This window comes from Sipha flava, unplaced genomic scaffold, assembly GCF_003268045.1.
Source record: "Sipha flava isolate LNK unplaced genomic scaffold, YSA_version1 324_pilon_pilon, whole genome shotgun sequence".
Lineage (NCBI taxonomy): Eukaryota > Metazoa > Arthropoda > Insecta > Hemiptera > Aphididae > Sipha > Sipha flava.
This window is the reverse complement of record NW_020273009.1, coordinates 391,639-417,813: the sequence shown is the minus strand read 5'-3', so window position 1 is coordinate 417,813 and position 26,175 is coordinate 391,639. Positions and strand designations below refer to the sequence as shown.

Here is a 26,175-nt window from a genome sequence, read left to right as displayed (position 1 = left end):
AAACTTGATATGTGCATGTACCAAGTTATGATTCAAATTAACGTGATACCGAAAGATCAAGGGATGATGGTGATTCGACACCCTCGCACAACAAATATTTCTGCTTAATTTTTTGATCAAATTTTTTCTTTTCAACCAAAAACGCTGTAAGTGGCGTCGAATGTTGCTTAAATTGATTGTACCTCCTATCCCACGATCATCGAGATAATTTCGCTTACCCCAATAGGTTTACTATGTACGACTTTATATAACGATTTAACGGGACAATACGGTTTACATTATCCGGTCTCCACCACTACAATGGACGACTTTTATATTACAGTTAGTGAATCATGGAACGAACAAACTCTTCGTTAGAAGAATATCACATTGTATATAATTATAATTATCTGTTATCTATCTATATGTATAAAAATATACTGCTAACATAAATCGCAAATAAACGATTTAATACACAGTTTGAGTTGGATTGCGAAATACACGGGTCCAGCTAGTAATATATATTATTTATAAATTATCTTATTGTACTAATATTTATTTGTTTATTTCTATAAGGTTTAATAATTTTATAAAAAAAAAAAATAATTAATAACCGTTTAAAAAACGATGTAATATTTTTATTACTATTATATTTCCTATGTACGTATATCATGCATAAATGATGCGTATATAATAATGTAGTCAATAAAAATTTATTGGATTTTCAAATTGATATCTAATAGTTATACCTCTGGACTATATATCATTATATCTGTACTTGGAAATGGGGTTTTACCATGGAACTTTTATTATTAAATAATATTATGTAAACGCGTGAAAAAAATTCTCTTTTGACTTATTTTCTTTTCTACCCTTCCAAATATGTAGTATATATATATATATATACAAACTTACATTATACACACTGCGCCGCACATTTTTATACATCCTTCGAAAAAAAGAAAAACGATCATCGCACATACGTACCATGTGACGTTAGAGAACCACTACCATCACCATCGTGCTGGAACCGTTTTTAATAAATAATGCTCGTTTTATATACACGTAACCAGACGATTTTATATAATATTATATTATTTCCAGTCATTCTGCTTTTATTTTATTTTTCTATACACTCTATATGTACTACCTATTCCTGCATCAGCACTAGCATTGTATATAGGTTTTTTTTTTACATTTTCAATTTCTTCTCAATTTTCTCCTCCGGCGATTTCGTTGAGGTTGTAAACAATATACCCGATATATTCCAAGAGGTCTATAGATATGAAACACTTCCGGCGGGTGTTTTTTTCCTTTCATTCGCCGCACCACCACCACTGTTTGTGTATATATAATCATAAAGTTTTCAGACGGTGGCGTATTCTCTCTCTCATCAACATTTTATCGATTGCATTGTATTTATATGGTTATATGTATACTTATTTAGTTTATCCTTTTTTTTTTCAGAATGGAAGAAACCGTACGGACATTGCTTCAATACAAATCCAAGTTTGAACAACTAAAACAAGATCGACATTCGGTGGCAAACTCCTACGAAGTAAGAAAATTACTTTTGTACTAAAATAATAGCGCGATTCTTAGAAATCATATATATCTTTCTATTAATTTCATCAAATACAATTGTACAAATATACTTGTTGAAACACATTCTGTTCACATTTCTTCGATGCATGATTGAACGTTTTGTTGAGTAGATGGGTTATTCGTACCGTTGTGAATTATTATGATACCATTAGAGCAATTTCAAATGTAAGGTTAGTCTTGAAGTTGTTTTAAGTAAAATATAAAAATAATAATACTGTATTATAGCAGCCACTAATATATAAATTGTTCTTAAAACGTTCGGGCAAATCACAAAATTCGTAAAATTTCCGTTCGAAGTTTGCTATCCGCAAATGTACGTAAACTCTTCCCTAGAATGTATCCTTGAAATATTTTTGCGCAGTGACGTGTAACATTATTATCAATTATATTACGGATTCTCAGATTAAATTAACGAAATATTGTATAAGCATGATCAGTAAAAGCGTAGATTTAGAGTAATATACCCGTAGATATTATACAATTTAACCTTGGAATTTACTGATTGTACGATTTCTATTTTCATAAAATTCCTTGCATTCTTAGAAACATAATATACACGTTTAAAGATTGATTTATTTTCCCGGGCTTAAATGAATTGCAAAACACAATTTATTTTCTCAGTAAACATTCTAAAATATTTATATATTTTTGTACGTATGTACACACATATGCGCACTTACCACCACGGTGAATTTATGGCGTATTATTGCTTTAAATATTATTAATGTACGCGTATACTACAGGTGCTGCGGTAAATGTGTACACATACAAACGGATAAAAACGGCGACATTTGAAAACTCCCGTGTAGTATAATATTGTTCCGTCCTCGAGAGCGTTCCTTTGTTACGCAGTTGCTTATTTATTTATGTTTTTTTTTTACGAAATCACAGATGATTCGGATGAAAAAGTATTTCGTGCGCTGTTGTCCTGCAAGATCGTATATTATTTGTGGACCTAGCGAAAACGGTAAACGTACAATTGCACAGTGCACACCCGCACTTAAGTACAAAGGTTAGGTTATGCGCATACGACGCACACGAACACGTATGAGTATACGGGTCAGTGGACAAAAAAGTCAACGACTTCCTTAAGAGGAAAATATATAACGAGATAATATTATTACTAGTGGGGGAGGACTCGCAACTCAGTCTATATTGTTGTATTAACAAGGTTTTATTTTTCAAGACGGTCAAAATTGAATTTTGCTTATGATATTCCGTCGTTATTTTTTAATCGACCGCCTCGGGACCATTCTCTAACACACTACAGCCGGCCACCCCCGCCGCCACACATCCATACACGTGCGTGCGTGCAAATGCATACACATCGCAGTATAGACGGTACAAAGAAATCGTATACGTCGAAATTAGGGTGGGCTGCCCTCTGAACGTGACCCTTTTTAAAACCGAATTTGGTTTTCGCGTTTAGCACACTGGGGGTTTATTGTTTTCTATTTCTACCCTTCCCCCTTCTCTCTTCCCATCTCGTCACGTCTCGTCTCTATATGTTTGCCGCGGCCAGTCTTCCCTATTGCAGCACCGCCTATAATCCTCTCGGGTGTCCTCTCTCTCTCACTCACACTCTTTCTACTTTTCTCTCACTTTCGTGTGTTGTTGTCGAGCTTGTCATAAAAAAAAAAAAAAATCAGAAAAGGGGTTTTCGGTCGAGTATTGATTGAGTGTGTGTAGTGTACAGTACGCAACTACAATACAGTCAACGTAAACGAAATGACGTCACCACCGGCCGTTGAGTTGTTGTCAGAGACATGTATACGGGGAATACAGAATTAATTGCGGAGACACGCCACATGACCAGAAAACACCGCAACTGCAGTGTATACATTTACGGTACATATATTATACGTATACTTACCCCCTTATTCAGTTCGCGCCTTGCCATAGCGAAAGGTTTTTCCGGCGAAAACGCTTTCACTTACCGAACGCCGTGCCCAGTCGTTTGCACACCCCCAGGGACCTTTTCGTGCGCGTACACACGATATGTTTTCAGAAAAGTATTTCATTTAGTCGAACGGGCGTATGGAACATGCATACGTAGATGTAATTACGTACCGTGGCCAATGAAGAATTAGTGCGTTCCTTTTGCGGAACAGTAGTGGTGACACGGATTTTTTTCTACCAACAGAAACATACATTAAACTGAAAGACTTCCAGAACGTGAACTTTCTTCACGTACCATATTCCACGTACAAAAAAAATAATAATGATAAGTCCCCCGTCACTGAACAATAATAGCTCTATATCTTCGCGAATAGGCTGCACGTTATTTTTCGTTACCATCTCACGGACAAGAAAATATGTGTTATTAATGTGTACTGTACAACGCGTATCTACGTACCAAATTTTTAATACTATATAATCCAGAGGAAAAAATAATTTGCCCAAACTAAAAGAAGTGATATTAAAACTGGAAAAAAACACTTCTCTCGTGTCACCCAATTGTATGTTTACGTAAATTTATATAATATTATTTTCGGTCGTGGCATATTTGTTTTGAATTTCGTATTCTGTTGGACACGAATTAACAGTATACGGAAGCACATTTTTTTCCCGATATGGTAGAATGTCATACATTACATATAAATATGTTATATGGCGGCAATCTTATACGATTTAATTGTACGCACGTAATGCGTTTTCATTGTTTGAAACCATAAACGTCACACACACGACGGACATTCATCCTGACAGAGTTGTCCGGTGTATTAAAACGTTGATTTGGGGCGTGGGGCAAGGATCACACGAAAAAATATTATTTGAAACCTGGACGATCACAGTGTACGAATGACGACAATATGACGACGATTTTAATAACAATTATACACTACCTGACTATATAGTAAGCGTGTGCATTGAGTATCAATGATGAAACCCATCTCTGGCTCGTACTCGTATAACGGACGAAACGTGATGATAATATTATAATATTGTTTTCGTTTCGAATCGAGTACACGTCGCGGCACTTTGAACGCTACCGAAAATACCGAAATGTATGGACCGTGTCACCGCCACCGATATTGTTGTAGTTTGACAATCGAACAATAATTAATTAATGCACTTCTAAAGCGACGAAGTACACGTAAATATTTACAACTGTAAAATAAAGAAAAAAGAAATATAAACTTCTTGCCTGCCCATGATTGCACGTCACTGCAACAGTCGTATTAGAATTTTAACCATAGCTCCGCTTTAGATGAGACGAAATCCTTTTCGAACAGTGTATACGCAGCATATAGTATGTGCCGTAGATCGAAAACGCGTTTTCGGTTGATATTTAAACCATATATGGGGGGTACACTAAACGGATGAGCCTAGTCGTAAAATTGTGTATTGCGTTATTATTATAGAATGGTATTCGTATTATCATATTATTATTGTCGTGCAATAACAGGATGCGTCACGTGGACAGCTGATCCTAGTCTAGTGTTTACCCGTCATGACCACGGCCTCTAAGTCTGAATCGGTACGATAAAAAATGACATAATTTATTACTATAGACTACCACGACGTGCACTCGAATAACGTTTTCGGGTCGGGTGAAGTAAAGTGTAGGCCAAATGTAAAATATCTCTTCATAAGACCCCGATGCACATGAAATTCAATACTTATCCGATTAAAAAATATAGAATATGGGTGCTACACGCCAATAGTCGATCAGTTTATGAGATGACGTAAGCGTTTTATTTTTGGTGATAGTAAAAATATATTTCATATATTATCATTAAAACTAGTGTCCGCAATAAAAATATGACTAAAACGGTTTCGAAATCACGTCTCTTGTTCGGTAGCTGATTGTTCGTAGCTTACGCGGTTCGGGTTGTTATCGAAAATACCGTTATTATTATTATTTACGATGATCGTCATCACGAAGATGAACAAATATTATAATAAATATGTATCTGAGCAATACACATGTTTAGACTCTTGTCGAAAATTTCCTTCTACTCGGTCTCGTCGAATAGGCCACAAGACTAAATCTCTATAACCTATCTCACTATAACCTAACCATTACCTTCCCTCATACCCAAAAATACTAAAATGTTTACAATACTTACTAAATAACTCATTATCGTGTAAGAAACGTGTTTATGATTTCATTGTCTTGCACTGAGTCTTCGTATAAAAAGACATCAATAACGGTCTGCCGTGTGAAGACAATCGACGTAGCTGCTCGTTTAAATTATCCTGCCTCATTGCAACATAGTAATTATTCACAGCCGTTTCTAAATATGTATATGTATTTTAGTCGCATGATAATTTAGAAATATTATCTATTTCTAATCTTACTCGTGCAACAAGCTTAGAATTTCATGCCATAGCGGTTTTCTGAAACCTTCGGAAAAAAAAGGAAAATAAAATGTTTTGATTATACGATTATTCGATTATTTAAGATCTCCGTTTCTTACATTTTTCTGTACATTCGTGTTGTCTTCTATACGTTTACTCATATATTTGTGATATACTGATCACACGCAGAAACTTATATCACTGTTGCATCACGTATTTGGCATGGCGATTACTTTAATAATTCTTATCGCTATATCGTCATGATCGTCATCACTATTGTATGTCTGTAATCGTCGATGGGCCGGGAACTTTTCGCGGTTGTGTCGTACGATGTTATCCGCGGCCGCGCCCAAGGGGTGGCCGGAGGCATTTTCCGTGCGTAAATACGGTTTCCGCAGCTGACACGCCCTCGGTTTTTTTCCGACTGCACTCCGCAGATAAGAGTGTTTTTATCGAACTCGCGCGTTTCTCTGGATATTATACGACATCCACTATGTTCAGTCGTAGTACATGTCGAAAGAGACGAGCCGCGTGTGCCACGTGCGATCACTGTTTGTAATAGGGTTTTGTTTATTGTTCGCCGCAGGTTCTTGTTGGGAACCATGCTTACGAAAACCCACTCACACCTTACCCGAGTCATTTTCATCGTCGCCCTCGTATACATCGTGGTTTCTTGTATCGCGTGCGCGTCCCTTGCACCCGTATGGTTCAAGAACGGGCAGTGTTCGGCCGGGGGTTGTGCGACGACGAAAAAGTTAATCCGCGAACAAACCCCAGACGCACAGCTGGATTGATAACATTCGGAACATTGCGCTGTTTACACAGAACTCGCAGTTTCACGTCAATAGTTTATCGCGCGAATGATAATAAATTTTACCGGTAGTGCGTTGTTTAGTTACCGGAGCAAAACCAATACTCGCAAACGATGTAGTGTTATAAATATTCTTTCATAGATAAATAAAAAACGAGTTTTACTATATTTTATTTGTACACAATTTGTGTTTTCATAACTATTTTATCACTAACTGATCTGATGTTATACCAAGCGTACAAATATAATAATCGTTACGTTTATTTTACAAATCATCAAACCATTTCTTTTTTTTTTTTTTTAAATCCTTTGTAGTATCGTGTGCACATGTAGACAACAATAGCATATTGAAGATTAATTAATTAAAAATATTTGTATTATAATACCTGTAGAAGTTATTATTGTTATTATTTTAACAACGAGCTTATATCAACTGGAAACTAAACATTTTGGATTGCTCAGTAATGAAATAAAAGTGTCTTCTGTATAATTAAACGAGCTAAATGTACGATAAAATAATATATATCATATTAGTCGCCATCGCGTTTTCCGTTTTAATGTTTTCCATGACGTGCATTAAACCATATACATATATATATATATATATATTGTTACGTATGACGGGTCGAATTTATGTGTGGGTGTATTCTAAAATGTTTTTGTTTATGTTATATATCTATGCGCGTATTAAATTATTGCCGAAATTTGATTAAAATCGGTTCGCCCTTTTCATGTTTAATTCTTGTAATCTAATTTTGCATGTGCGGTGCACAACGAAAAAATAACTCAAGTGTACTTCTTAAACGTTGTTTGTTTTTTTGCTACACAAGGTTTTCAACGTATTTTCGTGTGCGCGCGTAAAATATAACAAAAAGGTCAACTACGTGTAAACATGATGTACGATGTACGTGGTTTAGACGAGGCTCTTAATTATTTATAAGGATGATATTTTTCTGTCACATCCATAAATAAGTAAAATAAATATTTATCGTATTAGATGTCGAAACATATCAACCGAGGGTAACCCACGCGATCATGTTTCCTGACACTCGAAGTGCTCTAGTGCCAAAGATATTACGCGTCACACGAGGTGAACATTTATGGAGAAAAATCAATCGACAAAATGTGTATTATATATTTTTTGTCGACGGTTCGATATGGTTTTGGTTTTTTTTTCTCGTTTCGTTTTTACCGGCACGCGCGTATCGTGTGCACGTGTGCGTCACTCGCTCTCGTGGGTCTTCGACGTTTTGTTTTACCGATATAGCCGAAGACGGATTAGTACGAACGATAGACGTGCGATGCTCGAAACTTACGTACATCTCGTGTTCACGAACGCTCCTCGGTTAAACGTTAAAAAAAAAAAGAAAAGAAAAAAATCCCCGATGCACTCTATCGAAATCCCCAGGGCGCTCGTGTTGCAAACTTTCCAGTGATGTGTACTATTACTACTACTACGCGTGTACTCTTTTAACGATATTAATATACCATGCGATGCCATCTCGAAACGAAAAGCTCGCACACCGCAAACGTGGTATTCAGTCCGCAAAGTTATAATATTATATTTGGAAAACTTCGGGCGTTCAACAGTGCACACTCGTGCGAAATGTTCACACGTTTTTCGCGCTTCAAACGCGTCTCTCGTAGCGCTTTTTTTATCGCACAACATTAATAGATGGGCGCGTATTTCATCTATATCGTTATGCTTTCATGTGATAGTAAATAAATTAATACTGCGTACACCGCGCAACGATTATTTCGATAGCATGACAACGATTCCCGAGGGCTATAATATACGTTTGCCAAAAAAAATAACCGCTCTAAATAACAACATGGCGTACATATTACGTAGCAGTGAAGAGAGGTATAAAACAAAACGAATCTTGAAATTTGTCAAAACCATAAATACACACGTGCAGTAATAACTACGGTTGTCGTCGTATCTGATGTTATTACGACCGCTAATAATTAATACACGTCGAGATTCGAGTACAGAAACGATTTGTTCTGTACACGGCGTGTTGTCCTACGGTGAAAAACGTAATCGTTCCCGTCGACGACTCCCCGCAGCTGTAATATTAATAGTATACATACATTGTGCATGTGATTTCCCCCGCTACGTCTATATTAAAATGTATTTGTACGTTTATAACTGATGTGTGCGTGTATTTAATCACGTTAAAAAAACGTGGTGGTAGTAAGATGGAAAATATTATAATATAATGCGCTGAGTGAATCTTTTGTTTTTAATATCAATACGGAACGACACGTAGTATAATACAATATTTTGTTAACGGCGGTTTGGAAATTTAAGTCGTACAGTGTAAGGATACCAAAATCTACTGTTGGGGCGACTAAACTCACCCATTTGTTTAATGGGCCGAGGCAGCTCTCTGCCAGCATTACACATTATCGCATTATAATATTACGTGGAGCGCACAATATCGACCGTTGTTGTGCGCGGCTATATAATAATATTATACAGTCATGATTTTCGGAGAGGGTTAATAAACTCCGGCATCAAAATAATATTAAATTTTAATTAATCGACGAGATTATTCGGTCGTTTCCTCGGTGCTGCGTTATTATTATTTGTCAAGATAATAATACCGAGTGTTATATGCAGTGTACAAGTACAAAGTGTATAGTGCTGCAGTTGTACAGTATCATTACAGTAGTTAGAGACACTGTTGTCGGACAACAATAGTATGATAATATAAACCATCTCGGATGACGTGATTTTGGGTGGATTATGTTTTAAAGTTTAAGCTACTAAATCTTTAGAATATACGTATTTTTTAAATCCATCAAAATATAATAACAATTGCAATATTTTAAATTTCAAATTTTGGCATAGATTATACAAACTACGGTTTTTTAAGGCGAGAATTTAAATTTTAAAAATAACTAATCGATATTAACTAAAATAGACACCTGTAACGAATCGTTTGAAAAATGATGATATACTTAGATTTATTCTTTTATAGAATTAGTTTAATTGTGTACTCGAAGACTTTAAATTTGAGTGTAAAATGTAAAATCAACCATGTAAAAAACTACTTATATTTAGCAATTATATATTTTTAATATTTCATTTATAAAAAAAAATAAGTTTTGTCATTAAAAATTGTAATTATATAAGAAATAAGTGATTTTTTACCGCGCTCGAGTAAAATTACTAGAGATCATACGAGCAGTAGAGTCGTACATTATCCACGTAAAATATTCATGTACGGTTCATAAAACGGAGAGGATCTCGCTTATACGGTTCCAAGTATTACGTGATTGTATATAGGTCGTTATAATACCATTATATTTATATTACGGTGTTGCACTGTGCATTTTTTTGTTATGACGAACACTGCAAATACGTTCTGCGCTTTCGGCCGACCACCAATGTTGGTGTGTGTCTATAATATGCATTTTCCCTGTGCACACCACAAACGAAATACGTGTGTACTTGCTTACTACACATATGTACAAATAATATAATAAATGTATATATATATATATATATATTTACATACCTCATAATATACCGGGCCCTTGTCGTCTCGAGGGACTCGACGGCCACCGTGCACGATCGGTCCCCAAGCGACTACGCGCGCGCGGTCCCGTCTCGTCGCTTCATTACCGCGCCGCACAACAACCCCTGGCACGACCACCGTCCCCATCGGGTCACCAGGTCCGATCGCGGCTTATTATTACGCACCTACCCCACCCCTCGTAAGCACACAGACACACACACATACCCAAATATTTATATACAAACGCGTGCGTGTACATATATACATATATTATTCACGTCGATAGTTCGTTAGTGACATTATTATTAATGTTTATTTTTTTATTCTCTGTCAAGTTGTATAACTATATAAAAATATATAAAATAAACACAGTGCGATTCGTCGGAGTGTCCTGTGAACGACTCACCCTCGAATTATATTATTATATGGACCCGTCGAGCGGGACTCACATTGCGAGTTCTCTTCGTTTGCCACAGTGAGCTGAGGGAGATTTTCCAGTAAAATAATGAAATCGCAATCATCGTCGTGTTACGCGCGACGAACATATATTATCATTATTTATAGACGAACTGCGCGAGCGACCTACCGCACCGCGGACTGTTATAAACCCTCGAAATCCTCTTTACGCACGTGCATGGACTTGCAGTTGTTTTCCCGTCTAGTTGTGTCGTATGCAAGATGTCTGCCGTCTGCCTGCGGAAGGGTGTTTTCGATTTTTTTTCTCACTGCGATCACCCCACCGATCGATCCGTGGTGATAACCAAATTTCTGATGTCCAAAAGTTCAAAGGCTCCTGTATTTAATAACCGTATAAACGTGTTTATTCGTGATAGATCATTCGGAAATCACATTCAATAACCGTAACAATCAATATCACACTAGTACACGCGTATTTTAGCCGATCAAAAGAAATATTACTCGGACTACATGTTATTGATAAATAAATACTATACTATTGTGGTATTAGAGTAATTTCATATAGGCCTTACTTGCTTTGAAATTCAAATGGATTGATAACTCAGTACCATAAATTACAACTAATTAGATTCGTTTTAGAATTAAAAAAGCTTTGCGTTTGGAATGTCGTGAAACTATTACGCATAGTAGTAACTGCAATAATTATATTAATTACATATACACCTGCAATTGTAAAACATTGAAAAGAGTAAGTTCTATAAAATATCTTGGTATAATATTTAATAAAAATTTAAAATAGGGAATGGACATCAACTATATTGTTAATTTTCTTGGATAATTTTTATTTATATTTAATCCCTCAAATCTATCCTAAATTATAACCTAAAAATATTAACCTACACTGCTCTAATCCAATGTGTCTTTTTAATGGACTTTATTTTTAGGGAGAAACATATCATACTAACTTTTGGACCTTGAAATCACTTTGAAACCACTACTTAAACTAATTTTCAATAAACCAAATGTATGTTCCTTTGTTGACTTATATAAAGAATAAGGAATTTTAAATGTTTGATTATTTTTCATTAAAATAATTTACTTAAAGCTATAAATTAAATTGAATTATATATTAAAGTTTCGTGATATAGATAAAATACTCGTTTTAATATTAATATGATCATAATCAAAATGAATACCATTTTCGGGCAACGAACTTCTAATCATAATTTATATTTGAATTAAATGTAATATTAATCATTATAATTTCAAAAATTTTAAAATTTTTAAAAACATATTAACTATATTTTGTTGCTATACATTTTTCTATATTACTTATACCTCCCTATGGAGATTAGATTTTATTACTTTATCTTTGCATTTTATATATTTTAATTTTAATTTTTTATTTTTTTTCTTATATTTATTATTAATTGTACTAATACTTCTGTATCTTTTATTTAGATACTTTCTCCTCAATCACAATCACAGGCTTTTGAGGAGACATTATAATTGTATTATTTATTTGTACTACCCAACTGTAAAGACTATCATAAAAATAGTAAAAATGTCCATCTATCTATTATTTTATATAATGTATGTATTTTGATTTGGAATTTACATTTGAGGTGTTAGGTCTAACGTTAACATTTTTCATGTTAATATTTTTTTTTCCATGTTCTCGTTCGTGTAAAGCAATTATTAATTTTTTTAACTAGACTAATTTCATAAGGAATTTAATCTGAATCTGTAAAAACACTTCAGAACCTCCCGTCACATTCTGTACGTATTATATAATACGTTTATGCGTAATATATCTATTCCCAACGACGCGCATTTCTGAAAGTCGTTGTTTTACCGACGGAGGAACCAAAACGTTTTTGTACGTTTCGGAACAAAAACATTTTAACAATACCGCGTTACATATTATACAATGTATACGCTACACACGCTCGAACCATATGGTATGCGTTTAATATAAATCTCCGAAACATCGAGTGTTTCGGGTGTTTTCGTTTGAAATACCACGCGCTAGCAGCTTGATAATAATTGCCGCCAGTCGACTAGAAACGCAATAATATATAGAGTTTTTGCAACTTTACGAACGTAGCGAGCGCGCATGATTAATAGACGACAGCCGACAACGGGCGCGAGTTCACCTTGATCCTTCGAATGCGTTTAATTTGATTTAGAGCGCTTAGGATTAGTTTCGTGAAACAGTTGCAGTCATTAGTCTACGACTTACTGAGCATCGTAAAAGTGGCAGTGTGTAATTCGGTGTGTGCAGTGAAACTGTACGATACACCTACATATGTAACAAACATAATATATATTATCGTGTAGATATATGTTAAAAAAAAAAAAAAAATCCTACGGACAAGATAAAGAATAGTGCAGAGTTAATATTATTATTTTGAAATTTCTAAACGAATACTTATCATTATATATGTGTAACTGCTGAGTATGTACCTACCTGTAATAGTTATACATTCTCGGTTGTCTTTATGCGTTGCTATCGTTTTTAGAATTTTTAAAGGATGTGGCAGAGATTGCGATAAGATATGTACATAACGTTTCTAATTTATATTTTTTGTATGGTATAATATATATTACTTTGTATATATATATATATTATATAGAATCATATTTGATATTTATAATACATTAAAATTAATTCAATTTTAAATCCCTTATCTGCTATCTAAATGATTTTATTTCATTTACTATGGCAATAATATTTTTAAACTATTTTAGTCTTGAGTTGTAGGTTTTGTATGTCCTCGATCGTAGGCTTAAAAAACACATTAATACTCATAAAACCAATAATTATTTTTCTTTAGCTCAAAATCTATTAGATAAATTTAATTTTTTTCTTCCCGGAATCGGATTTTAACCGTGGTTCAGTTACATGATTTATATAGTTTCTTGTCAAAAATCAAAAATGTTTCACCCAACTCCCGTTGCATGTAAATTCTTACTTAAATATACCGTAATGCTAAACATATATGACGCATGCACTAGAGTTATAAGTTACACACACACACACACACACACACGGATTTGTATAATATAGTATTCACGTGTAGGTTTAAGTGACTTGCACCGCCTCTCTGCTTGCAGCAGTTGACGAGAGAGCTTACGCACGTATTTTAGAGCCAGTAAAGTTTGCGCAACGTATACGAGCGTGGGGGATCACTATGTAGCTTGCGGGCCGATGCTCGGGTAGCGGGTGGGTTTGGTTCAGCGTAGTAGTGCGAACGAATTTGTGAGCAGAAATATTCGACTAATTAACACCGCGCGGCGACTTTCGTACACGCGTTGACGGTGGTACCGTTTGGCTTAGGTTGCCGCGATTCGCATCCCCCTTCCCTCAAAGGTAAACTTGGTTAAGAAACATCGGTGGTATTGGATTCGGGGGGTTAAGTTTTGAGTGTATAGGCGTGCGCATGCGAGTTGCGCGTACAACTGCTGAGTACTGTAAATTCCTCCCTTCACTCTAGCAAACATTCGCTGGCCGTCCACTCGTTATCTCGCGATGGCCACCGTTATAATGCATACTGTTAATATTTATTTTATTATGCATATATAATATAATTTCGTATGTAGATACGAATATCTATACGAATTAAATTTAAAAAAACAACCGCGTATAATTTATAGTAAATATCATGTAGTACATCACGATTCTACCGTAAAAAATATTGAAACGCCTCCGCGAACGTGTGTTGAAATAATTTTTTTTTAAACTATTATATCGTGGGTCGTTATATAATGTTGCATATATATTTATATAATACAAGGATATAAACAATGATTAAAAGCACATTTTATCTTCTCTTTAATATTAAAAGAGCAGTAATCATTTTACCTACGACTAAACATATATGTCCAAATTTATTTATTTTTTACTAGGTTGCTCGATAAATATCTGTAATCTTTTGGTTACTACATGTTTGTATGATGTCTGATCATTCCCTAACGCTCAAAATTAACCTCCATGTTCATAAATGAAAAATCTGATATTGGTCAACCCTTTTATTCTCCCGTGAAAATCACTCAATGTGGTTGCCGTTGCATCATAATCCAAAGAAACGGTTTTCGTCGAACGCTGCCCAACAATATTTAAACCATATTTACTATAATGACAAAATGAGACGCGTTACGTTATTTCCAATGATGGTTTTTTTTCTCCTCCGGTGACACGTGAATAAAAAGATATATTTCCACGGTTTCGGTCGGCCTAGCGGCGCTAAACGCAAAATTATCGAGTTAACGAGACGACGCATGTGGTAGGGGAGAGAAAACCCTCGTTCATGTCGATCGATCGTACGCGGAAACCGAGTATATACGTGTGTGCGTGTACGATAAGACTTAAAAATATATTATTGATAAACAATAAAAATATTATCTTGCAAAGAGGCGCCTACGCGGTGTTAGATATCCGCTGCCAAGGGGTTGCAGAGAAGTAGACATTTGTCAATGGAAACGAAGATTTTATTTTATTTTTTTATGCCACACACTGTTCTATTACTTAATAATAATATCGTTTTACGCACATACGCGTGGTGCATTATCGCACTGCATCGCATTACACCGAATTCGGTATAATAAATACATACGTTAACAGTTATGAAGGCTATATTGTATATTAATATAATAAGGACACGAATTTCATGTCTTTATATATATATATGTGTGTGTACACGTTTTAATATAACTTTAACGTAAAGGTCTCACTCCGCACAGCTAAGCGCTATCAACGACTCTTATCAGTGTCTGTTTTTCCGTCGTTGCCGTGTCTATCACTGCGTTTTCGTTTATGGATCCGACAAGGGGTGATTCGCAGATGTTGCACGCACCCCTCTTATCGCCGTACATTTAACACTACGAGCCTGCAATTTTAGGGGAAACAGCTCGCGCGAATATTGTGCCGAATTCGATTTTTTTTTTCGCGGTGCATGTGTGTTTTACGCACCTTGGGCGGGAATAACAAACGAACGGTCACAAAGGGGGTGAAGTTTAATGGTAATAAAATAATATTAAAAAAAAAAAAAAAAACGAAAAAGAAACCCGTTTCGATGTCGACGTTTGACGTGATAATAACGTTCGTCTCCCATCCCGCCGCGATGCTCCGTGCTAGCAGTGTTGTTTTCTCACCGTTATTGGCTGGCGCGCGACCTCCGAGTGCATATCGATCCCTGCACATCCCCACCATTGCGGAAGAGATAACGTCGGCGACACGCAGTAGTTAATCGTCGCATATGTATGCGCAACCGATACGAGTACGAGAGTAACCGAATTGGTTCACATTTGGCCGAATTGGTTCCCGTTTGTGTACAGGTAAGATAGCAAATTTTAATTTTTAACACAATTTACCTGTACTATTCAAAATTAAAATCTCGGTAAATATTTTTTAAATACTTAGAAAATTGTACCATATAACTGAGTGCATTAATGAAAAGATCACGAGTATTGAATATTTAAAGAAAGTTAGCTTCAAATTTGCAAATCCGTGGTTTTAAACACACATTAATGCACATTTTTCACCAAGCCTACTTTAAAGTCGACAGTCCTAAGCCTGTACAATTGAGAAGAAAAATGTGCATACTTAGACAGAAACCAATTCAGCTATATCAATTAAAAATACCTTTTCAGACGGGAACCAATTCGGTATCAGCCACGTACACGTGCACTTACCTATCACGTTTATCGTGATCCTCCGGATCAGTAAGAGCCTGTTCACACTATTCGATATTTTACCGTATCGGATATTTTCTCGATTCAATGTCCTTCATATGGACTGTTCAGACGGTACGGTTATTTATCGTACACCTTACGCAACCCTACGGTACCGTACTCGGTTTTCAGTCTCAATCGTATTGGCAGAAGCACAGACGAAAAATGATGCACTATCGGTCAAAATATCGTATCTTTTGAACGCAGTGTATATAAATAAATTGCCATGATATACCGAATCGGTATTTCTACAATACGACCGAAAACGATTTGCAATGACACAAAATCAAATGACTAAATCGACCTAATAGGTAATTTTACCGAATACAGTGCAATACCGTATCTCCTGAATTAACGCATTTGAATGATATTGACACAGGCTTATACGGTAAAATCACCGATACGGCAAAACCGCCGATTCCGGATCGTGTGAACGGGTTCTTACGAGATAAGATCGCTCGATCTCGGTTTCTCGCCCAAGTAATCGGCGGGCGCGCCAACGTTTTCGCCGACATTGCGACGACCTCCGACGGTCGAACGGCACGCGGGACACGCGCTCGCGTTCGCGTACATCGTCGCGCGCGTTAACTCCGGGGCGGAAGCGATGGTTGTCGTGGGGGCACGTTCAGGAAATTTGGCCGGCAGGTAATGTGCGGCCGAAGAACGGGACCCAGTGAGATACTAGCGGTAATTATACGTATAATCGTACATGCGGGACCTGCAGCTCTCGGCGCGTTCGCGAAACTTTTCCGATAAAACCGCGTCGTTCGTCGACAACGACTCTTTTGTCCTCCCACCCTGTCCACCCGCACCCCCGTAAACGTGTGTGAGCCGTAAAAACAACGCGTCGGACGGTAACGACCACCGCTGTTGCTCGCCGTCGACGGTTCGCGATAAACGACTTACGTGCACGCTGTCATCGCGCAACGAAAGTGTTCTACCGGTTCATCGCGTCTGATATACGACGTGATATTATTGTCGAAAACAACGCGCGCACCCCGAACTCTACGTTTCATTGCAGTTTCTACTGCTGCAGGGAACGAAAAAATATATACTTTTACGCCGTCACAAATGTTTGCGCGCTAATAAACTTCTAACGGACCAGACGAGGACGTTTGAAGAGTCGAAGTGCCTCCTCCGCGCACGCTGTCTCGTCCCCTTTCGCCAACTAATGACGATGATCTTGCTCTCGTCAAAGTCCATACGTTTACGTTCGAATATTGTGTATCGTACGTACAGCCCGTGCTTATTGAACACCCTGTTCGGTAACAACATAAAACATCACTACACCGTTGCTGAGCGTCGAACCTAGAGGGAGACCGACTGCAGTTTCAGTACATTACCAGTGTAAATGTATTTTTATTACTACTGCAACGTTTGGTTGTTCGGATCGACGAAGAATACCTACTCTCGTTTTGCCAACGTTATGCGAATATTTTCCCGGATTGTGCTCAATCGCTAGTGTTTATATCGTTCTCGAAGCATGTGAAACCTATTTATTAATTAATTTAAATCAATTCGTTTTCCATTATCGAAATCCTTCTTTTTTGTTATTTTTTTTTTTTTTCATGCACCACCTAAACTCCACCGTCCCGCCACCCACCCACATTATGAATAATTGTAAAAATATTTTTGTTATTGTTGTTGAACACGATAGTATGGAATATAATTTTGAAATAATATTACAAAAACGAACCGAAACCCCAAAAACAAAACATACAGCTCGTTCAAGAATTTTCATTTTGTTATACAAACAATGTTATTAGTTATATCGATTTTGCATAATAATATGTACTGATATATGCGCTTAAACGCTATAAAATAATATTACCTCGAGCGAGTTAGTTATGTTATTCACGGTTCGTTCGGAAGGAAAAGAAAACCGCGTACGATTTAAGCTGTTATTTTGGATTAAAACAATATTTTAAAAAATTACACACCCTCGGTAATAGGAAACTAACATAGGTTTTTAACATTCGATAAACGAGTACATACATGAAACCATGCCGGGTGCGTCGAAAAGGGATTTTTATTTTTTTTTTTTTTATTCCAACAATATCGATCGAGAGCAGGTGCATCGGATGGCGTGCGTTTCGCAACGAAAAAATCGACTCTGTGTGAAGGAGACCATCCGCTTGCGTTCGTCGGACCAACCATCTGCTATGCAGCGATGGCGGATTTAATTGAAACGTCAGGGACAGCAGCAGCAGGCAGTGGCAGCAACAGCCGACAGCAATTAACGGGATCCTTGGGGAACGGTCCTTTTCTCGCGAACACGGGTTCCTACAACTTGCGAAGGCGTCACACCGTGGCTGTGGATCGTAGAACGGCAGAAGTATATAGGAAGACTGGGGTGAAATAGCGACCTCACTCGGGTGGCACAATAACGCGTATCCAAATAGTGCGTTTCGAATCGGAACCGCAGCGCACAACTGTAACGTCCTAAACACATCGTTTACGCGACCAACTCTCGACGTGTATAATTTGAGGGTGGAAGTAAATTTTACGGATCATCCCCCCCTTTCCCATTAAAATGTCATGGATGTTTATTATTGGCAAGGGTAATCGTCCATTTTGTATGAGCGTAGTACGTGGACTACGTTTAGTAGAACTGCAGCCTATCCTAACATCTGAACTCTCATTTATGTATCTTATAATGTCCCAATAGTGATTAATAGTTCGATAAATATTTGAAAGTACCAAGTAAAGGAATTAATCTTTTTTTTCTCAGATCTACTAATATAATCAAAATCAATTTTGCCCGCAATAAATCAACGATTTGTATGCGTATATGAGATACCATTTTACACCACAATATTGAGTTTTGGTATAAACTCGAGCGTCAAATCATCTATTATTAACGATTACCGAATTGTATTTAAAATATTATGCAGCTCTCTAATCTAATACGAAACGGAACGTATGAATGTATGTAGTATTATTTTGTTTTTGGTTTTTGTCCGAGAAGGAAAAAAGCTGCGCCCCGGTCGTCGAAGTTTAACCAAGAACATGTTGTTTGATGAATAGAATATTGAATTAAATACGATAATAATATTTTGACACGTGCCACGGTCTTTCCTGACTGCAGGCGCACGTAGGACGTTTAATCCTTTCTATCCTGCTACAGCATAGACTGTCATCCTGTCATGGGGTGGTGTCGTGCCAAGACGGATTTTTCGTCCAAGGCATAATTTCCTCGCCGACATATTGTATATGTTCGTCGTACACTGCGCCCGTATGTACGTGTAACACCGTTACTGTTACGAGCTGGTGATTTCATGGCATATACATATATCGCACTATCAATACAAGAGGGCCATTTATCAAAAAAATTTAAATTTTCATTTTTGGTATCTCTGAATTCATATTTTTTTTCTTTTTTTTTTTTAGAGTGGTGTAATCTATGTAATTATATTTTTAAATCGTCAGTTATATAAATAAACTTATTGCACTAAAACAGATCGAGAGGTAGCTGAAAACAATAAAGCCGTAATACGAAATGTGGCCTCTAAATTATAATTGTTAATAACAATATTATAAGAAAATGTCTGGTCTAGTTAGTCATATTGATATTTAGCAGGAGAAAATTAGAAATTCTCTTTTGAACGATTTAATATTTTTGATATATAGCCCTCTTGCACTGATAGTGCAATATGACAACCACGTCCACGAATTATATTTTATCTCTGCAGACGATTGCACACGTTACATAATAATAAATGTAGATAATTAAAATGCGCTTGACTTGAGTTTGACACGTTTTCGACGAACATACTGTAATGTCGTTGGTCCGAATCATAGGCGTTTATATTATTTTCAAATGAAAAAAAATGCATGTTGTCAATATACGAACGATTATCGTTGAAAAAATACCGTGAACCACGCGAATATAATGACTTTGTCGGAAAAAAGGGATAGTTAAATCAATAGTCTACGTTCTATACTATTTCGGCGTTTTCCGATTTCTGTACAAATATCTCCGTGATATTTATACGAAACAACTATTTTAATCTTTACGTTTCTGGTACTCGATGTTTTTAGGAGCACGTATTGCATGCGTACACCAGCACATGATTTAATGGTTATTTTTTTCTCACTGCTGTTATACAGAACCACGTGGTCATAAACGTCGACCTCTTTTGCTGCTGTTACTCGACACATGGTCTTTTTACGTTTGACGACCGTACGGGAGACACTTTGTGTAAACGCGACAGACGACGTTCAAACGAATGCGTATGTCTGTGTGTACACATTTATATTATGTTTGTATACATCGTATAGTTGTATGCTTACCGTTCTTTACAGATTCATTGCACACCGACAAACCGATACTTGTTTTCCGAACGCATGGTTTTCCGATACCCACACGGACGGTTTCTCTAGTTTTTGTGAAACAAATAGTTTTTAATTTAAATTCTTGATTATTAGGTGAAGAATTGAAATGTTTGAAGAATAGGAAAGACGATCTATGGTTTATGATTTTAGTATGCTAGTGATAATTTTACTTAGAATTCCAAATAGTTTTTCAGTATTTTATTAAGGGTAAATATCGTGATTTATACATATTTTGGAATCATTAGTGGCCTCGAAGTATCTTAAAATTCGTAAAAAAAAATGCACCAATAGGTTAAATCAGTTATGTGTACTTATAATTAGAACTACAAGATAAAAATTACAATCCGATATTTATATATAATTCATTTATTTAAAAAAAAAAAAAAATTCTTTAACAGTATGTACAAAACCCGTTTTTTTCTCGTTTTTCAAATCCGAATTAGTAAATAATCAAAGTACAAATGTGTTATATGTAATTTTTCTCATACTGACTGTCATTAATACTCATATTTGAATTCACTACTAATCTATTTTAACCGAATTCAACTTTTTTTCTTAGTTGTTGAACCAAAGGATCAGCGGGAGCAATAACCTAACTTAATCTGACTGCACATTTGTCAACTATAGCGTGTTGCATCGTATATGCATCCCTCGAATTGTATAATGAGACTCAATAAAAAAATGCGAAATGATAAATTTATTTTTAAAATCCATTCGTTAAGTGAAAACCATTTGCAAATTTATTAGTTTGCATTCGATGCAGTAGGTATCTACGTACCTAACAATTATAGCTGTATTCCTGCGTACTTTTAAGTATAGTTATTATTAATGTCTTAAAGATGTACAAACATAAAGATACACGCGTTTATTCAATATACTTCATTTATCAAAACGTAAAAATGTAAAACATACTTTGTTCTCGTTATCGTGAGTGTTGCCGTCAACCACGACCAAGAACTGACAACTGCAATTTAAGCGAATGCCATTCTATACATTCATATAATAAAATACGTGTCTCAACGCATTTTTACCGACTTTTTTACATCCAAGCGTTTATTTATTTATCTATTACTCAATAACATATCTTAACTCATTTGCATCATTGAACTACTTAATAAAAACCGACAATTGTATACATTTCCCATGCTAAATGTGCATAATATTAAAATAAAGATTGCGTATAGGTTTAATTATTTGGGTTACCTCGTGTAACCATAAATACATCTCGCCACTGCAGCTGATTTTTATAACGGTGATAGTCATAATGTTAATAATAGTAATAATAATAATAATAATATTAATACGTTCAAACCGCTTTTATTATATTATTTAGTACGGGGCAGGACGGCACGCGGACGCTCATCATTTTGGTATTTCTACTTTAACACATGTTCGATTTACATAATACACGTTTTGAATAATTCATGCGGCCGGTTGAATCATGGTTACCGTTTGTGAACCGGGCGCGTATTATGTGTTTCCACGAGCGCCACGTGCCCGAGAAATACTGACCTTCTCGAGGTGTGCCCGAACGGTGTAGACTCGAGGTGCGAGATCGCACGAAAGAATATGCATACAACAATATAATAATAAAACATATCGGCTGTATTATATTATAATGTGATTATATGTACGCAACGTGTTGTTATTTATCGTCAATTGTTTAATGCATAAGTCGTATTTCATCTGAAACACACTCCAGTACAATATTCGTTCGTTCGACTGCAGATATACCTGTGTTTGTTCATTTTGGACGTCCGTTTTACCATAATTATTATGTGGAACGTTCAATTATTACTATCTATAGGTACGTGTACGATGCCCGTTAAACTTTTCACGGGAAAAATAAAAGAAAACTGAACCATGGATTTTTTTGTTTTTATTTTTTTATTTTCGCCTTGGACAATAACTTTCGAAAATAATTACGAATTAAAAATGCACGAAGTTTTACATTTTTAAGTATTGTATAAACAACACTCGACTGCTAAAAATAATTTTAAACCCTTTTTACGTTCTGGAAATTTTTAATTGGCTTATAAATATTTCAGTCTCATTCCGTATTGGCATTTTTATTAATTTTTTTATTTTTATTTTTTCCATAAATGTAAATATAATCGACAGGGCGTTGTGTTAAAAGCTCAAACTCGTGTAAAATTGAAAATAATAATTTTAATGAATTCGGGACGTTTTTAATTAACTTGTTTTTCTCATAAAAATAAAAATTCGAAAGGGCTTCGGCTAGTGGGAAATGCGCAATCGTACCTACCGCGGTGTATTTGCTAATAAATACAATAAACATTCGAGCATGCTTATCATATTTTTGTACATTTATAAAAACACTATACGCATATAATGGATTTTATTAGTCTAAGGTGCGTACATTTAAGAGCATTTGTTAATACGTGTTTTTTTGTACATAACGTTAACAATTCACCCGACCGAAACGATATATCTGTTTTTTAAATTAATAATAATATGCGTAAGATGTTGTTGGTAGTATATTAGACGCGAAAAGCAAGTGTATATATAGTAGACAGAGTGCGGAAATTATCGTAAACTTATTAAAAATACCGGTGTTTGGTCGTTTCTTCAGATAAAATTATCTTCTGCTTGTGTAGCAGCTCAAGGTAATAATAATAATATTTCTATTCATTCCATTAGGTTAAAAGCTTCGTACTTAAAAAAAAAAAAAAAAACGAAAAAATATACGCGTTTATTTATACGTAGTACAACATGTATACATATATATTTCTAATATTGTGAAAAAAGCGAGTATGTTAATTTTCATAAATATTTAAGAACATTAAAAATTACTGGTAGTTATGTTTGGTGTACCTACGTATAGGTCATGAGGTTTTTTTTTTTTCTGATACACACACAATCTGTGCTTTACTGGCACAATAAAAGTATTCCCTAAGTAATTAATGACATGACTAAAACTTGATAAAGAAGCCATCCAGTGATCAAACCTTTATTTGAAGATTTTTTTTTTTTTTTAAGATCTTTATTTAGTTAACTTATCATTTTATTGCTCTCTTTCTTTGTTCAGATTAAATTAAAAAATCTCAACAACAAATGCATTTTAAGCGCCTTGGAGAATTATATAATTTTTAATTTTTAATAACTTTTGTGTAGAGGCCTTTAATTAGGGGATTGGAATGAGATGCTGATGATTATGGAATCTTTTATAGTATGTTGTTGCTTCTTCTATTACAGTTTTAATTTTCTAATCGGTTTGGAGGGTTTGATTTATTACATATGGGGAATGAGGAATTTAAAAATTTAATAAACCATGAATAGAAATATTATTTATTAGCAGCGAATTGTTGTCTTTTTGAAGTTCGAGCGAAAAAAAAGTCTGTGCATTATAATATCATACAACATCCACAAGTTATATACGTACGATAATCGAAGGCTTATTGTTTTTAATGATCCCATGTGTTGTTACGAAGAGATAAACTAGTATACATGAAATCATACATTACAATGGAAACACACCGGAGAAACTCTTCGGTTAGGTTAGATTAATTCATAAATAATGAAAAATATTTAAAAATAAATCCCTGAAAATAATGCATATACTATATACTTTAAATGTAAAATATAGAATTCAAAGATTTTGTGTGGAACATAAAAGATTTTTCTCTTTTTTCTACAAACTCTTTATTTAAATTCTTGTATTATTTGATGTACATATTTCGGGTCTCACTAGTTATGAAAGCGTAACTGGCGATATAATCGAGTCCTTTGAAATTGAAATATATTTTTTTTTTTTTTTAATTTTCGAATTCTCGTGTACAAAATGAAAGAAAAAAATGAATAACGAAAAAACATCAAATAAACTCTAGCGAATATCAATCCAAATAAATATTAATTATTTCCTCGAAAAAGGTAATTCCTCGACATAAATAAAAACTGGACAAATCATATCACTCTTACACATGCGTGCACACGGTACGAATTACACATGCGCTTATTCGTAGTACGTGTGTGTGTGAGAATGTGTGCGTGTACGTATTTTGTCCTTTGCAAAAAACACCATTTGCAAATCACCTCGGACCTTTTTAAAAGTTACGATCTCGGATAAAAAATGTACTTTTTTAAGGGTAAAATGATTGCATTTTTAACACCCACATATTGTCGCCATTTTCGGGTCATCTGTTCGCAATTGATAACACAATCCCAAAACGCGAGTAAATCCCAACGGATCCGGATAAGACCTTGTTTCGCCGTACATAATTTAGTTGCACGCGCGACAGGTTTAAACCTCTTTCGCCGTAACTCTTACGGAGGCGGTGACGAGAGGACGGGGAACGGGTTAAATGAATTATGTAAAGTTTTACGCGTCAATCGTATTTTAATTACACGCATATACGACAACAATGTAATACACGGCCGACATGGGTAATTCTTCTTTCGGAATGGACTGCGGAATATTTTCTGCACGCACTTCTTACGCGCTCGCCGAAAATACAAATACCAATGGAAATAATAATATTTTCATAAGCTTGTAACGAAAACGTGCGCACGTTGGTTATAATACACGAGTCGTTGTACGAACGTCGGAAATTTATATTTGAATGATGCGAGATCACGTCTCGAGACGGGTTCGTGTCCACTAGACGACGAAAAGGGTAATTTTATGGCGCAGCCATGATGGGATTTAAAAATAATTAATCAATGGCGTCCGTTACATAAGTCGTCTCGAAACCGTCTTAAGTTTTCGCATATTTAACACTCTGAATCCGTTTGTATATTATTTAATAAACAATTTTCTCGGAATGGTAGTATATGCGTGGAACATATCTCGCGAGATATCGCAAGATGTCGGAATCGAAAAATTACGAAAACACCAAGAACGGAATACAACGGTCAATAGTCGACAAAACGAAGTCGTCGGTTTTTTGCAAACGAAATTAATTCAAATTCGCTTTTTCTCAGGCACCTCGATATCGGATCACGTACGTTTACATCCGACTACGTGTTGTTGATTCTCAGTCGATGTAACGTCCACATGCTCTAACTTCATGGATAAACATTCAACCGATCAGCACGAAAACTTAAAAATGTTCGCGACATGGACATTAGGTTTATGGTTTCGTTCAGTGTTTTAATACACCGCTATGCGTGCACACGTGGTTCGATTCGAGTTGAACGACGGTTTATACTCCGTTAATTCCAGAATGAACCAAAGCTGTGATCGATGAATTCGACAAATCTTATTTGATACTACGTACAATCACCATCCGTTTACTTCCGTACAACAAATTGTTAAAATATCCATTGAATGATTATTACCTACCAGTTGTTACTCGGTAGAGACGTCGCTTGCTCGCACCGTTAAGTATACAGTCCATGGGCGCAACCAGAGCCCAAATATTGGGGGTGCTGAAATTTCTGAAAATTAAATTAAATGGAATTTTACTGTAATTATTTTAGATTATATAGATCTAAAAAAAAAAA

At 35.5% G+C, this 26,175-nt stretch overlaps 1 protein-coding gene across 3 annotated transcripts in view; it reads left to right on the top strand.

The window, feature by feature from the left end:
- The window catches only part of LOC112686802, a 252,933-nt gene that overhangs the window by 204,561 nt on the left and 22,197 nt on the right, over positions 1-26,175 (top strand). For all 3 annotated transcript variants that reach the window (XM_025559239.1, XM_025559240.1, XM_025559241.1), the window contains one exon: positions 1,447-1,537. In XM_025559239.1, the coding sequence (XP_025415024.1) occupies positions 1,447-1,537 (91 nt within the window). The remainder of the gene's footprint in view (positions 1-1,446; positions 1,538-26,175) is intronic.